General features: G+C 35.1%; 1 protein-coding gene across 4 annotated transcripts in view; it reads left to right on the plus strand.

Moving 5' to 3' along the window:
• Window positions 1-2,913: 2,913 nt before the first annotated feature.
• The window catches only part of LOC101888529 (cAMP-specific 3',5'-cyclic phosphodiesterase), a 668,201-nt gene continuing 653,381 nt past the window's right edge, over window positions 2,914-17,733 (plus strand). For 3 of the 4 annotated variants that reach the window (XM_059121825.1, XM_059121826.1, XM_059121828.1), the window contains exons 1-2: window positions 2,914-3,163; window positions 3,300-4,855. In XM_059121825.1, coding sequence (XP_058977808.1) covers window positions 3,047-3,163; window positions 3,300-4,855 — 1,673 coding nt within the window. In that variant the 5' untranslated portion in view covers window positions 2,914-3,046. The remainder of the gene's footprint in view (window positions 3,164-3,299; window positions 4,856-17,733) is intronic. The other variant, XM_059121827.1, reaches the window with a different exon arrangement.

Below are 17,733 nucleotides of genomic sequence, written 5' to 3' on the forward strand. Positions count from 1 at the left end.
CACAATTTGGAACGATTTTGGCAATTTTCAAAAAAAAAATAAATAAAATCCGTTAAAAATTCTGTTAAAATCTTAAAAATACCGAATGTAGCCGTTACATGAGGGTCTATACGACAACGTGGACTTGCCATAAGGCATTACAATATTTAAATGCAAAACTTGGAAAAAAATCGGTGAATAATGTACCTAAAATCATCAAAATATCGAATATATGGACCTCCCTATATATAAAACCAAAACGTGAATCTGCACAGACAATTTTGTAATTTCGACCTGTATATAATGCTCTCAACACATAGTGTTGCAGGGTGTAGAAAAAATTAAGAAAATGTACAATTCAATATTTTAAGTCAAATTAAAAAAATCGTATGAGTTATATATTTAAGATCACTTTTGTCCTCCACTATATTCTATTTTAATTTCTTAACTCTTCATGCAAAATTTGTTTTTGTTTTTTGGTAAATTTCAAACCTTTAACAGTTTGCGATCATCTCCAAAATCAATAGGCTTATATTCTGACCCTAACCCCAAACCCATTTTCAATTTCGCGCCATAATTGCTACCTGTAGCGTGATTACAAATTAGCATGGACACACGTACAGACGGACGGACATACATAGCTAGATTGACTCAGCTCGGTGCGATAGAACGATCCATATATAGTTTCCTATGCGCAGGACCAATATTTCGAAATTTTACATAATGTTTGGCCCAATCAAACTTATAATACCAAGTCATGGTTTTGCAGGGCATAAAAATACTAATATATTACTTTCATAAAAAATTTGTACATTTTTAATTCTATCCCTAAAAGTATACTACAATCAAGGTGTCGTTAATATGTATATTATAACCAATATTTACTTATAATTTTTGGATCAGCAGTTATTTGATTTTCTTTTCTGTTTGAAGTTTAAATATTGACTTTGGCTTGTTGAGGTTGGGTACAATATATTACAACAAAAATACCGACGTAAATGCTTTTGAATCACCATCGCACCGTGGCTCCATGAGTATGGGAATGCGGAACAAAAATGTTTTAAAGAACTAAGCGATCGACAATATTTTTTTTTTTTTTTTGAGATGAGTAAAAAATAATGAACCCAAATAATGTTTATGTGTAGTGTGGCCACATAACGTTACCCTCTGGTTTAAAAAAAAAAATATGAAGATTTTAGGTAAATTTTTAATTGAAATAGACCGAAATTTGGCATGTGGTGTTTTTTATGGATACCAGACGTTTTTGCAAAATAATGTTAATATGGTTCAAAATTTGATAAAGCTCCCATAGAACCCAAAGACCGGTTTTACTTAAAGTATTTTTTTTTCAATTTTGTATATGGTGAGATGAAAAAACTGCAACCAACTTTAGACTGCTGACATTTCTAAGCCACTCGTCCGACAGATGTTAAAATTATTCCAGTGACAGCTCATTATATTGTTTACAAGCGTACAAAAGGATTTGGGTGAGAATTTTCCAGAAAAAAAGTTATTCGTGATTGAATTCAAGCGTGATAGTGTGATTTCTTTATATTTAGCTGGAGAACCACAAGTGGCTATCGTTAGAGCACTCCAGCAGTTAAATGTGAATAAATTTTTTGTGTCTCGAACCATCGCTCGTTACGGGTAGTGGTACTGGTAGCGTAGCCCGACCCGGGTCAAGGAAGTGGACGGAAGAAAACAGCAACATCAGCAGAAATGGTTCGAAAAGTAAAGAAGCGACTTGATCGAAACCAGCGTCACAGTGGCCGCAAAAATGGCTCGTGAGCTGAACATATCGCAATATTCCATTCGGCAAATATTGAAAAATGAGCTCGGGATAACGCTATCGAAATTCAAAAAAGTGCAAGAACTTACACCGCAACAGAAAGAAAATAGACTCAAACGAGCTAAAGAGTTGCTTCGCTTGGCCTAAAGTGGTGAACTAACGAATTTGGCCTTCCCCGAAACATTCGTTGTCCAGCAGTTTGTAAACAAACAAAATGATCGTGTTTACTCTGCCAAAGAGGTCAGCTGAAAATGTGCACCTTCGGTTGGCCACCACCAGAACTCAAGCGCCGGCCATGGTGATTGTGAGGGCCGCCATAACGGAAGATGGTCGCTCTCCGCTCGTAGCATCAAAATAAATGCCGAATATTATCGCGAAAATATTCTGGAGGGTGTTTTAAAGCCTTGGGCACGCAAAAATTTTGGCCGCAGATCGTGGATGACATTCCAACAGGACTTATCGCACTTAGCAAGCGCCACCCAAGAATGTTTACAAAATGAGGTTCCTTGCTTCATTTCCAGCACAGAATGGCCACCAAAATCTCCGGATACCAATCCGTTGGACTATTGTGTCTGGAGTATTTTGGTAAGCAAGGTTGGCACTAAAAAATGCCAAAGTGTCAATCACCTCAAGCAAGCACTTCACCGGGAATGGGCCAAAATACCGCAGAGCAACATTCGGGCAGCGTGTGATGGTTTCATTGGCCGTTTGAAGGCCATAATTCGTGCCAAAGTTGACCAATTCGAACAAATCTAAATTTATTCTAAAATTTTATGCTATTTCGGACATTTTTTCCTTTCATTCAATTAAATTTAAAAAAAAAATGTTAAAATGATGGCGTTTGACTTTGTTGCAGTTTTTTGTCTCACCCTGTATTTACAATAACTAATCGTAAAAAATATATATATTTTATACCTATTGAGGTATTACATGTGGGATATTTAAGTACCTTTTATGGGAACCCCTTTTATGGGAAAACGTTTCATATTGAAGCACCGCCAAAGCATTATTCGTATTTTTTAAAATACTCAATTTTATTTTAACTAATTAAAATTAATTTAATTATTTAATGAATTGTTATAAAAATAATTCTAATTCTCGTTTTATTTTTAATTCTCATTGCAGATATCCAACTGAAAAATTCCTAAAACTCTAAAAAATAATTAAAAATATGTCCAATATCAATTATCGTGGAAGTGATCTCTGAAACATTGCCAAACAACCCGAAACTCATTAAAATCCGTGACAAAATAACAGTGACATTCTGAACAACAGGCCATGCGTCTGTCAAAACTTACCAATCAAAATAAACAATTAAAGTCCAGTACACAGAAATATGAACAGCAACAGTATCGCGATTGTCCCGCCAAGGGTCAAATGGGTGGATTTGGAAAGGTTAACCAGACAAGATGAAACAACTACTCTCTCTCTCACTCTCATTCTCTGATATTATGCTTCGCTACTAATTATGAAAATAAACTAAAATTCTCCCTCTCTCTCTCTCTCTCTATTCTCCCTCTTCCCCCAACAGCGCCTTAGCGGCACCCTTAGCATTCTCAGCAGCAACAATAGTGGCAGTTGTCGCAGCATTGGTACAGCCGGAGGTGGAGGAGCAGCCGGTGCCGGCAGCGGCCAGCTCAACACGAGCTCCCTACATCAGCGCAGCAGTTTCGGCAACGGTAGCTGTGTATCGTCGTCGTCCACAAACAATTCATGCCCCAACAAACGACGTAAGTCGAAGACATTCAAGTGTTTCAGTAGCACAGTGTTTCGCTGTTGTCTTCCTTGTCGCGGGGGCAGCAGCTCAGCAGCCCCCGCTACAAGTCCACCTCACACGCCGGTGCAGGCAACGGCAGCTGAAACAGCGGCCGCGGACAATAGCTCAGTAAAACGTAAACGTTCGGGTAAATCATCCATCGAGCTGACGGACGGTAATGAATCGTTGATAGCAGCGGCAGCAGCGGCCGTCAAGAAACACTCGTTGGCCGACACCATAGGTACGTCGGCCACCACTCCAATATCTCTGAAGACTCTGATAAACGACGAAGAGGACATTGATCAACAGTATAGCGCAGCAGATATTGCCGCCGCCAGTTTGGCCAGTGGTATTTTGCCGCGCAAGGCAGAGCCAGAAACGCTCAGCGACACCAGCATTTCACCAACAGCAGCTGCTCTGCAAACAGCTGCAGCAGGAGGTTCGGCATCGGCCAGCTCCTTGCTATCGACCACAACATCCCTGTTGTCCGTGGCCACTGCAGCCGCTCCAGCCATAGCCTCAACCCAGTCGTCGCCAACAACACCACCGAATACAATTAGCGCCAATCAAGCCAATATTGTGGGGACACCAGCTCCGGCCGTTGTCTCACCCGTGACAGCAACAGGCGGTAGTGTCAGCAGTGCCGCCCCAGCTGCAACCGGTGCAACACCCTCACGCTGCTGTTGCCCACCGCCCCAAACCTCGCCATTACCTCACATCAAGGAAGAAGAAGAGTCTGAGCATCAATTGAATCGCCAACACAGCATCCAGCAGGACGACTCCACAGAACCCACCACCACCACCAACAGCGCCAAACAGCCACCACCTCAACCGCATTCATCGCAAACCGATCAACTCTCCCCCTACGCCGCCAATCCCAGTGGCAGCAGTGAAAGTTGTACCTCCCTTTCGGCCAACGCTGTCACCACATCTTCCGCAACAGGTGGTTGTACGACCCAGGATTTCACCACCTCCACCCCATCGCCACGCATCAAACACAAGTTCCGTAAACAGCATAAATCCGGTTGGTCACGCATCGTTTTAGCGCCCAGCAGCTTAGCTGGCGTGACCGGTGGTTGTGCCGCCGCTAATTCTAGCGAAACTTTAGCCTCGAACAACAGCAGCAGTGCGGCAACGGTCAGCGCTGCCGGCCCCGGCAATACTCGTTTAGCCTCCTCGTCGCTAGCATCGGCCCTTGGGGCCCAACAATCGAATAGTTCACAGCTATTACCTGCCAGCAAAATGCAAGCGGAACAGGGATCCATTGGCGATCTGCAGAAGTATCACAGTCGATACTTGAAGAATCGTCGGCATACTTTGGCGAATGTTCGGTAAGTGAAGATGTTGCATACTCTTATATGTATATGCTCTTATACATATATACTCTCATACAGATTAAGAATTTTTGGGAGATTTGAATGCTCCTAAAATTGTAGAAAAATATATTTAAGCTTCGAAATTTTTAAAATATTTAATGAAATTTTGATCTTTAAGCTCGAAAATCGTTTCTGAAAAAAAAAATAATTTTTTGAGACCTTTTTAGAGTGACATATTTTAGGAAATCGGCTTTGGGGGAATTTTTGTAGGCCTTTTCGAGCTATAAGCTTGATTTTCCTTTTCCTTTTTTAAGGAATACTTTTGGAGTTGAGTATGGACTTCTTAAGAAAGGACATTTAAAGCCTTTAGTCTGCGTATTAAAGGGAACATATTAAAGGAACTTCTAGAGATATAAGCATGGGTTTTTAAGGGATGGGTTGAAAGGACATTCAGATCTATAAGCCTGGAGTTTGAAGGAACAATTTCAAAGGACCTTTAGAACTATGAGTGTGGACTGTTAAGGAGCATTTTTTCAAAGGTACTGAAAGTGGAATTTTAGGATAAATTTTAAGGGATTTTAAGAACAAATTTTCAACGACTTGTTTAGCTTTGGACATGGACTATTCGGGGCTATAAATGTGGATTATTAGGAAAAATTATTAAAGGAGCTATAGGCCTGGACTTTTGGGGAGATATTTTAATAGGCTTTCAGAACTATGAGAGTTTAATTATAAAGAACAATTTTTGAAGAACTTTTAAGCCCTGAACGTATACTTCTTAATAATGGAAATTAAGGAAATTCTTTCAAGGATGTTTGATATTTCTAGACTTTTCTCCGGGACTAAATAGACATTTGCATTTTTAAAAAGAATTTTTTGAGTTGAATTTTCTCATGGACTGAAGGATTTTTTGATGGATTTTTTTCAAGGACTGAAAGTCTATAAACGTGGTTTTTTAAATATAATTTTTTTCAAGGACCATAAACATGGACTTTTAAATAGAATTTTTTACAAGGACTAAACTCATTTTCTCAGGTAATTTTTTCCAGGACTAAAAGTCTATTAACGTGGATTTTTTAATAGATTTTTTTCCAAGGACTTTTTGATTGAATTTTTTTCCAGGACTAAATCTCTATAAACGTGGATTTTTAAATATAATTTTTTTCCAGGGACTAAAAGGATTTTCTGAAAGAATTCTCTTTCAGGACTTAAAGTTTATTAACGTGGACTTTTTACCACAATTTTTTCCAAGGATTAAAAGGATTTGTAATAGAATATTTATCTAGTACGAAATGTCTATAAACGTGGATTTTTAAATATATTTTTTTTCCAAGAACTAAAAGGATTTTCTGAAAGAATTCTTTGTCAGGACTTAATGTTTATTAACGTGGACTTTTTACAACAATTTTTTCCAAGGATAAAAAGGATTTTTAATAGAATATTTATCTAGTACGAAATGTCTATAAATGTGGATTTTTAAATATAATTTTTTTCCAAGGACTAAAAGGATTTTCTGAAAGAATTTTTTCCAGGACTTAAACCTTATTAACGTGGACTTTTTTATACAATTTTTTCCAAGGACTAAAAGGATTTTTAATAGAATATATATCTAGTACAAAATGTCTATAATCGCGTTTTTTTTATATATATATTTTTTTCCAAGGACTAAAAGGATTTTTCATAGAATTTTTATCGAGTACATAATGTGTATAAACGTGTATTTTTAAATAAATTTTATTTTCCAAGGACTAAAATGATTTTTTATGGAATTTTTATCGAGTAGACAATGTCTATGAACGTGAATTTTTTCCTAGGACAACAAGGATTTTTTGATAGATTTTTTTTTCTAAAGACTAAAAGGCTTTTCTGATACAATTTTTTCCAAGTTCTCAATTGGTCTGGATTTAAAATACAAGGTCTGGTCTGATAAAATTTTTTCCAAGTTCTGAAATGGCCTGGATTTAAAATACAAGGTCTGGTTTTTAAAATACATTTTTGCTAAGGCCTAAATAAAATTTTTGATAGAATTTTTTATGGGACTAAATGTCTATAAACGTGGATTTTAAAATTGATTTTTTTCAATGACTAAATAAATTTTTTGATAGAATTTTTTCCAGGACTAAATGTCTATAAACGTGGATTTTTAAATTGATTTTTTTCAAGGACTAAAACTTTTTCGGATAGAAATTTTTTTGTAGGGCTAAATGTCTAAAAGCGTGGGTTTTTAAATAATTTTTTTCCAAGGACTAAAAGGATTTTTTATAGATTTTTTCAAGGACTAAAAAGACTTTTTGATAGAATTTTTTCTAAAACTACATGTCTATAAAGATGGATTTTTAAATAGATTTTTTTCCAAGGATTAAATGAACTTTTTGATAAATTTTTTTCCAGGACTAAATGTCTATAAACGGAGACTTTTAAATAGAATTTTTCCCAAGGAATAAAACGATTTCAAAAATAATTTTTTTCTAGGTCTAAAAGTTTATAAACTTGGATTTTTAAATATAATTTTCATCCAAGGACTAAACGGATTTTTAATAGAATTCTTATCGAGTAAATAATGTCTATAAGCGTAGATTTTTTGATAGAATTTTTGCCAAGGAATAAAAGGATTTTTAATGGAGTTTTATCGAGTACATAATGTCTATAAACGGGGATTTTTAAACAGATTTTGTCCAAGGACTTAAAGGATTTTTAGATAGAATTTGTTTCCAAGGACTAAAAGAATTTTTAGTAGAATTCTTATCAAGTAAATAATATCCACATACGGGGATTTTTAAATAGAATTTTTTCCAAGCAATAAAAAGATGTTTAACATAATTTTTTTTCTAGGACTTAAAGTTTATAAACATTGATTTTTAAATAGATTTTTTTTCCCAAGGACCAAAAAGGATTTTTTTGAAAGAATTTTTTTTAAAGACTAAGAGTCTATAAACGTGGATTTTCAAATAGAATTTTTTTCCAAGGATTAAAAAGATTTATATGGTGTTTTTATCTAGGACTATTAGTTTATAAATGTGGATTTTTAAAAAGAATTTTTATCCAAGGACGAAAAGCAGCCTCTATCAGATTTTTTTCCAGAAGTAAAAGGACTTTTTGATATAATTTTTTTAGGACTAAATGTCTATAAACTTGAATTTTTAAATAGAAAAATTTTTTCAAGGACTTAAAAGTTTTTTTGATTGAATTTGTTTCCAAGAACAAAAAGGTTTTTTTTTTTTCATAGAATATTTATCGAGTACTAAATGTCTATAAACATGGAGTTTTAAATAGAATGTTTTCCAAGGACTAAAAGGATTTTTGAATAGAATTTTTTCCAGGACTAAAAGCATTTTCTGATAGAATTTTTTCCCAGAACTAAAACGATTTTTTGAATAGAATTTTTTTTCAAGTTTTAATCGTGGATTTTTGAGTAGCATTTTGAAGTAGTATTTTGTCAAGGACTAAATATATATAAAAGTGAATGTTAATTGTAATATTTTCCAAGGGCTAAATATCTATAAAGTCTTTAAAAGTGGATTTCTAAGAACAAATGTCAAAGATTGATTTTAAATTCTTTAAAAAAAAAAAAACGTCATGGATATTTAAGTGGAAGTTTTCTAAGGGACTAATTGTCTATAAAATTGCATTTATAATTAAAATCTTTCCAAAGAGTATCAGAGCTAGTATCGTAAATTGTTAAACTATTTTTTTTTTTTTTCAAGAAAATTCATGGGTATAATCGTGGTCTGTGAAAAATAACATTTTTAAGGACCTCCAGAGCTTTGATCCTGAGTTTCCAAAAATGAAATATTGGAGGACTATCTGATCAGTAATATAATTTTTTTTAACGGATTTTTTAAAGGGGTATAATAGCTATATTTGTGGTTTATGAAAAATAAAACTTTTGAGGACTTTCAAAGGTAAATTGGTGAATTTTTAAAAATGGTAGAAAATTTGTCAAAGTCTGATCTTTTTAGTTTTTTTTTTTTTTTTTTTTTTTTTTTTTTTTAATTTTATTGAATGAAAGCAAAAAATGTCGGAAATAACATCAAATTTTAGAAAAAGTTTAGTCACGAATTGGTCACCTTTGGCACGAATTATGGCCTTCAAACGTCCCACGCTGCCCGAATGTTGCTCTGCGGTATTTTGGCTCATTCCCGCGAAGCACTTGCTTATAGCTGAGGGAATAAAAGCTAGAAACTGGCTTAACCGGAAAAATCTTGATTCGTTTCTTCAAAACATTTTCGTGACGTCATTTCCAAAACATTTTTCCAGTCATTAAAAATGAAGCAAAACTTTGTCGATTTTAAAGTAAAGTATATAGGCTCCGAGTAACCACGACCTTACTCCGTTTAAAACAATTGGACAACAAGCCCACATGCCTAATTCACACAAAGATATGGCAGTTGTGCAAATATTCATTTTTTTTGACAAATTCTAAACAAATAATCAAAATTAATTTGAATAAATGTACACAGTTTTGTGGAAAAATTTGCAAATAATTATTTGAAAAAAAAAAAAAAATGGCTAATTTACAATATAAATATGGCTTGGCATTTGTCAAATCCACACAGAGTCGTTTCGTAGCCCCAATTCGCAACAAGACAACAACCATGCAACGTTTAATTGTATCCGCTTTGGTTTTATTGGCAGTTTTCACTGCTTCCAGCGTGGCATTGCCACGTCTCACCAGAGATTTTGTATTGCCAAGCACTTTTGATATCAAGTTGCCTGTGGCCAGTACTTTGGAGTTGCAACCATCTACCGATGATCTGCCATCACGTTTGACCAAGGATATTCCAAGGCTTACCAGAGATATTCCTCGCTTGACTAAGGATATACCCCGCTTGACCAAGGATATTCTAGCACCAATTATGACATTGGAATTACCCATTGAAAATGTGGTTTAAATTTTGAAAATATTTTTCAATTCAAATAAATTAATAAAAAATTGCAGCAAATAAATAAAAAAATATTTTCGTTTAATTTGGATTATTTGTTTAGAATTTGTCAAAAAATGAATATTTGCACAACTGCTATATCTTTGTGTGAATTAGGCATGTGGGCTTGTTGTCCAATTGTTTTAAACAGAGTAAGGTCGTGGCTGATCGGAGCCTATATACTTTACTTTAAAATCGACAATGACTGGAAAAAGGTTTTGGAAATGACGTCAAGAAAATATTTTGAGGAAAAAATCAAGATTTTTCCGGTTAAACAAGTTTCTACTCTTTATAGCCTCAGCTATATGGCAACAGAGGAAATATGTAATGTGATACGGTCAAAACGTGTCATATCGAAAAAATCTCTTTTAACCAAATACGTTTCAGGATATTTGGAGTTGATCTAGGAATGTCCGTCGGTCTGTCTGGCTGGTGCACACGATAACTCTCGAAGTGATTATACGATTTGTTCCAAACTTTTTATTGTCGAACATAGATCGAGTTTGGAGATGTTCAGTATTGGTCCACTTCCATCTTTAACTCCCTAAAAGCAGTCAACATTTTTAAAAATTCTAATTCACACAAAATGCGAAATGAGCATCCGATTCTCCTCAAATTCGCACGTCCCAATAGTTATATTTACCATCCCACTCCTCCTGGTACCTCCACCACAGAGGGGTCAACATTTTGGATTATCATGAACCTCATAAACCGTGAAATGAGTATTTGATTATATCCAAACTCGGCTCATCCCAATCTGTATCTCATATGAAATTAAGAAGGTAAACTATATATTTCAAATCGGGGCTATAATTTTTTTTTCATTCAAAATCTTCGAATATGTCTCGGAGAATATATGTCTACTTAAAAGCAACAATTATAGATTTGTAGTCATTAAAAACCCACTAAAATGCCAGACTTTGAGAAAACCTCTCTACCATTTTTAAAAATTCACCAATTTACCTTTAAAAGTCCTCAAAAGTTTTATTATTCATAACCCACAAATATAGCTATAAAAAATCTGAAAAAAATCTTTCTATTGCGGATCAGATAGCGCTTTAATATTTCATTTTAGAAATTAAGGATCATAGCTCTGGAGGTCCTTAAGAATGTTATTCTTCAGACTTCTACCATAAAAAACCTGCTTAAAAATGTACGATACAAGCCCTGAAACTCATTGGAAAGATTTTAAATAAAAACGCAATTTTATAGACATATAGTTCATTCTAGCACTTCCACTTAAAAATGCATGAACCACAAATTGTATTTAAAATCAGTCTTTGACATTTGTTCTTATAAATCCACTTTTAAAGACTTTATAGATATTTAGTCCTTGGAAAAAATTACATTTAAAATTCAAGTTTACAAATATTTAGTCCTTGAAAAAATTCAACTTAAAAATCCACGCTTACATACATTTAGTCCTTAAAAAAAATTCTATTTCTATCCTTTTAATATTTGGAAAAAATTCTACTTTAAAATCGACGTTTACAGACATTTAGTCCTTGAAAAAAAAAAAACAAATCTATCAAAAAATCCTTTTAATCCTTGGAAAAAAAATTAATTTATTGCCATTTAGTTTTGGAAAAAGTTTCATCAAAAAATTAGTTAAAATTACTTAAAAATCCACGTTTATAAACATTATGTTATCGATAAAAAATCTATAAAAAATCCTTTTAGTCCTTGGAAAAAAATTATATTTAAAAATCCACATTTATAGACATTTAGTCCTAGAAAGAAATTCTATCAGAAAATGTTTTTAGTCCTTGGAAAAATCTATTTAAAAATCCACGTTAATAGACATTTAGTTCTGAAAAAACAATTTTTCAGAAAATGTTTTTAGGCTCTGGAAAAAATAAATTTAAAAATCCACGATTATAGACATTTAGTCCTAGAAAAAAATTCTATCAGAAAATATTTTTAGTCCTTGGAAAAAATCAATTCAAAAATCCACGTTTATAGATATTTAGTCCTAGAAAAAAATTCTTTCAGATTTTGGTTTAAATTTTGAAAATATTTTTCAATACAAATAAATTAATAAAAAATATTGCAGCAAATCAAAAAAAAATATATATATTTTCGTTTAATTAACTACTGTTTTAAATTAGAAAACAGAATTAAACCTTCCCCCAATATCAACCGCCACGTAGACAATACAATATTTTATAGTTTTTTCAAATTAATTTAAAGCCATCATCTGCCTAGGCATCTTAGCGTCAACCTCCCCAAAATGTTATCTCAAAATAAATTAATTCAATTGCCATCCTCGTCGCGAAGTAGAGTGAAATTGTGAATAATCGCAGTAGCCCTCAAGTGTGTTGTCTGTCTGTTCAGGTGCTGTTGGATTAAATCGAGTTTAATTTCCAACTAATGAATAATAATGGAATTAATGGACGCTATAAGCTGGTGGAAAAATAATGACTCTGTTAATTGTCTCATCTCGGCGATGCAATCAGACTGTTCAACACATTAACGGAATATTCAAATCGAATAAAGAATAATTGCTAATATAACTGGAGAGATTTGGAGCATGGGTGACATTGGGTGAATGAAGGGAAGGTTAATAAAGAAAGATTCGTAAGACTTAATTTTAAGGACTTTCTGAGGCAGGGATCTGGATTAAAACAAATTTTAAAGGATAATCAGACGATAATTTCTTCCATTGTTAGGATATTTTTACATCCTATCTGTGCAATCCAGAGAGGGTTAAAAGCATTCAAAAAGATCATATATCCATCAACTGTTCGGCAAGTTATAAGGCTCTACAACATAAAAGGATGATAGAGCTTGCTTGACGCGAATTGTTCCCATGGTCGACATCATTAGAGTCCAGAAAACCTCACTGCATGAGAAAAGTGAGTAAAGACAGTATCTCGGACTCCACGGAATATCGTCAGCTGGAGGTCTGAAAGTCTATGAAATCACAAATTGTTTAAGAAATATACGATCTGATACTTCCAATTTTCTTTTTTACTACCGTGTTCAGGGTAAGATGAAAAAACTGCAACCAACTTCAGACTGCTGTCATTTCCAAGCCATTCGTCCGACAGCTGTTAAAATTATTCCAGTGACAGCTCATTATATTGTTTACAAGCGTACAAAAGCATTTTGGTGAGAATTTTCCAGAAAAAAATTATTCGTGATGGAATGGCTGGAAAACCACAAGTGGCCGTCGTTAGAGCACTCCAGCATTTAAATGTGAATAAATCGTTTGTGTCTCGTACCATCGCTCCTTACCGTGATACTGGTAGCGTAGCCCGACCCGGGTCAAGGGAGTTGACGGAAGGAAACTGCACCATCAGCGGAAATGCTTCGAAATGTAGAGAAGCGACTTGATCGAAACCCGCGTCGCAGTGGCCGAAAAAAGGGCTCGTGAGCTAAACATATCGCAATATTCCATTCTGCAAATATTGAAAACTGAGCTCGGTGTAAAGCCATTGAAATTCCAAAAAGTGCAAGAACTTACACCGCAACAGAAAAAAAATAGACTCAAAAGAGCTAAAGAGTTACATCGCCTGATCGAAAGTGGTAAACTGCCGAATTTGGTTGTCTCCGCTCCGATGAGAAAAAAAATTGTTGTCCAGCAGTTTGTAAACAAACAAAATGACCGTGTTTTCTTGCCAAAGAGGTCAGCTGAAAATGTGCACCTTCGGTTGGCCACCAGGACTCAAGCGCCTGCCTGGTGATGGTGTGGGCTGCCATAACAGCCGATGGTCGCTCTCCACTCGTGTTAATCGACCATAGCATCAGAATAAATGGCGAATATTATCGCGAAAATATTCTGGAGAGCGTATCCAAGCATTGGACACTCAAACATTTTGGACGCGCCACCCAAGAATGGTTACAAAATGAGGTTACTCGCTTCGTTTCCACCATACAATGGCCACCAAAATCTCCGGATACCAATCCGTTGGACTATTGTGACTCCAGTATTTCGGAAAGCAAGGTTGGCACTAAAAATACCAAAGTGTCGATGACCTCAAGCAAGGGCTTCGCCGGGAATGGGCCAAATTATCGCAGAGCAACATTCGGGCAGCGTGTGACGGTTTCATTGCCCGTTTGAAGGTCATATTTTGTGCCAATGGTGACAAATTCGAACAAATCTAAATTTATTCTAAAATTTGATGATATTTCCGAAATTTAAAATTTACAAAAATGTAAAAATTATGGCTTTTGACTTTATTGCAGTTTTTTATATCACCCTGTATATACACTTAGTGAGGTTTAAAATGTTACAAACTGAAGACATGCCTAATATACCCTCCATGCCATGGGGGAGGGCGTAAAAACTAATATTTTTAACATTGACCTCAACATATTTATACCCTCCACCATAATATGGAGGGTATATTAAGTTTGTCATTCCGTTTGTAACACCACGAAATATACTTTTGAGACCCCACAGTTTAAATATTTTTGATCAGCATAAAATTCTATGTCGATTTAGCGATGTCCATCCATCTGTCCGTCTGTGGAAATCACTTTAGCTTCGGAACGAAATGAAGTAGGTTGATTAAATTTTACTCAAATGTGTATTATGTCTGCAGGATTTTTGGCATTGAAACTGGGCCTTGTAGGTCAACGTTTTCATATAGCCTCCATATAACGGCACCTTCCGATTTTCGGTATTTTGATGATTTTAGCGACATTATTCACCGGAATTGTTTCAAATTTGGTATTTGAAGTTCGTAATAGATACTACAGCATACAGTAGACAATGGACCATGTAGGTCCACGTCTTCGTATAGCCCCCCTATAACTTTACCCCCAATATTCCGTGTTTTGATGATTTTAGCGACGTTATTTACCGGAGATGTTTCAAATTTGGTATTTGAAGTACGTTGTAGATACTACAGCATAAAACAGAAAATTAGCCATGTAAATCCACGTCTTCGTGTAGCCCCCATATAAGGGTACCTTCCGATATTCAGTATTTTGATGATTTTACCGACATTATTTACTTGAATTGTTTTAAATTTGGTATTTGAAGTTCGTAGTAGATACTACAGCATAAAATAGAAAATGAGCCATGTTAGTCCACGTCTTCGTATAGCCCTTATATAACGGTACCTCCCGATATTCGGTATTTTCATGATGTTAGCGACATTATTCACCGGGATTGTTTCAAAGTTGGTATTTGAAGTTCGTAATGGATACTACAGCCTATGACAGAAAATTGTCTGTGCAGGTCTACGGCTGCGTATAGCCCCCACATAATGGAACTTCCCTATATTCGCCATTTTGACGATTTTAGGTACAATACTTACCGAAATTGTCGGGGATGTCGTATTTGAAGATCGTAATGGATGCTACAGCCTGTGACAGAGAATTGTCTATGCAGATCGAGGTCTTCGTATAGCCCCCATATAACGGTACCTCCAAATATTAAGTATTTAATAATTTTAACGTCATTTTTTGCCGAATAATGGCAATGGATTATGACAAACTATGCTTATGCAGGTCCACGTTGTATAGAACCCAATATAAAGTCTATATTCGCTATTTCTAAGATTTTAACAGAACTTTTAACGGATTTTATTTTTTTACAAAATTTCCAAATTCGTTCCAAACGGTGGAGGATATTCAAAGTTCGGCTCCTACCGAACTCAATGCTTTTTAACTTGTTTTTTTATACCCTCCACCATACTATGGAGGGTATATTAACTTTGTCATTCCGTGTGTAACTCCTCGAAATACTCATATCAGACCCATGTCCGTCTGTCTGTCTGTCTGTCTGTCTGTCTGTCCGTCTGTCTGTCTGTCCGTCTGTCTGTTGTAATCACTTTATCTTTCGAATGAATTGAGATAGGTGGCTAAAATTTTGCACACATGTTTATTTTTCCAGTAGGCAGGTTAAGTTCGTAAATGGGCCATGTAGGTCCACGTTTTCATATAGCCCCCATATAACGGTACCTCCCGATATTCGGTATTTTGATGATTTTAGCGACATTATTCACGGGAATTGTTTCAAATTTGGTATTTGAAGTTCAAAATCGATACTACACCCTAAGACAGAAAATTGTCTGTGCAGGTCCACGTCTTCATATAGCCCCCATATAACGGTACCTCCCTATATTCGGTATTTTGATGATTTTAGAGACATTATTCACCGGAATTGTTTTAAAATTGGTATTTGAAGTTCGTTATGGGAACTCCAGTCTGTGACAGAAAATTGTCTGTGCGGGTCCAGGTCTTCGTATAGCCCCCATATAACGGTATCCTCCGATATTCGGAATTTTGATGATTTTATCGACATTATTTACCATTTTTTTTAAAGTTTTGCATTTGAATATTGTAATGGCTTATGACAAAAGTTGCCCATGCAGGTCCACGTCGTCATATGAACCCTAATATAACGGCTACATTCGGTATTTTTAAGATTTTAATAGGATTTTTAACGGATTTTATTTTTTTGAAAATTGCCAAATTCGTGATGGATGGTATTCAAAGTTCGGCCCGGCTGAACTCACAGCTTTTTTACTTGTTTTTTTTTTTTTTGGAACATTGGTGAACATATAAGATTTTTGACGTCTTCTGGAATCTATAGTGGAATTTTAGGACAAATAAATTTGTAGAATATTAACTACTGACAATATTAGAGATCTAAATAGCAAATATCGGGATTCTAGCCTTATTCCTTCACCAAATTCCGATTTTGGGGTCGACAGAGACCTTATTAACAAATTTTGGGTTTCCAGCTTTGTTCCTTCACCCAATACCAAATTCGGTGTCATTTAGTAGGTTTTGTACAAATATGGGGCTCATTCCCAAAACCACCTTCATATTTTAACTGTTGATAACATCAGAGACCGAAATAACAAATATCGGGATTCCAACCTTATTCCTTCGCTGAATACCAAATTTAGTATCATGATTGACGTGACGGGATCGTGTCCGGTTTAAAGGAGGTTTTTAATCAAGTTTTAAAAAAAGGTCTAAAAAGACCCCTATGTTGACTCGCTTGAGGGTTAAAAATGTCCATCAAAATATTGTTTTTCTTTATACCTGCAATTTTGCCCAAGGCATATTACATACCTAAAATTAACGGATTCCAAGGAATCTTACTCCGAAAATTTCCAACAGTGTTGAAGGTATGGGGGGGGGGGGGTTTCCCCTATATTTGGGTTACATTTCGATGTAAACTTTGGAGATAGCTCTTTGCCGCAATTTGACCAATTTTCATGTCTATTTTGCCTGGCCTAATAATGAAAGTATGTCTGATATTTTTAAATTTGGTAGATCAGAAGTTAATTATGGCCCAATAATCATTATTTATTCCTTACTTCAACAACATTTTCTTCTCCATATGTTCCCCCCAAAAGGAGATTTACATCTTAATACATTCTAATCAGACTTAAATTTTGAACTTGAATTTTACAGAAACCCCCAAAATTAAGATTGAATTCGCAAAATGGCAATAATGCTCAAATATTGCCATTTGCTGGCATGAATCTCTTTAATCCGATGTGTTCACAATGTTCATCTTCTCGATTCAATTCCATAGAAAATTTTTAACGCCCCTTCACCCTCTACTCCGGCCATTCCGATTCGTAGACAAAACCCTTTTTTTTTGTTGCCCGGCCGATAAAAAGTCATTAAACTTATTGATTGATCCCTTTTTCTCGTTCGACTGGGGATGTTTACAAATTGACATTTGAACATTTTCATCAGTGACCCTTTACAAAAAAATGGAAAGGAAAAAGAAAAGAAAGGCCATACACACAATAACATTTTGTGGGCCAAATGAAGTTCGTCGAACACCTTTCGACATCACATTTCGAATGATCCCAAACAAATGCTTACCCATTTCATTTTCCTTTTAAGGAAGGAGGGGGAGAGAGTAAGGATGATTTTTGTCCTCGTCTGGGATTTCGTGTTGCAATAAAAGACAATTTGTTTCACTTTTGCCACCAGGGAGTCACATAAGTTTTCCCTGTGTTTGGGTTATATGTATTTGCCATTACTTAATGA

The sequence above is a fragment of the Musca domestica genome, unplaced genomic scaffold (genome assembly GCF_030504385.1).
Source record: "Musca domestica strain aabys unplaced genomic scaffold, Musca_domestica.polishedcontigs.V.1.1 2, whole genome shotgun sequence".
NCBI classification, from domain to species: domain Eukaryota; kingdom Metazoa; phylum Arthropoda; class Insecta; order Diptera; family Muscidae; genus Musca; species Musca domestica.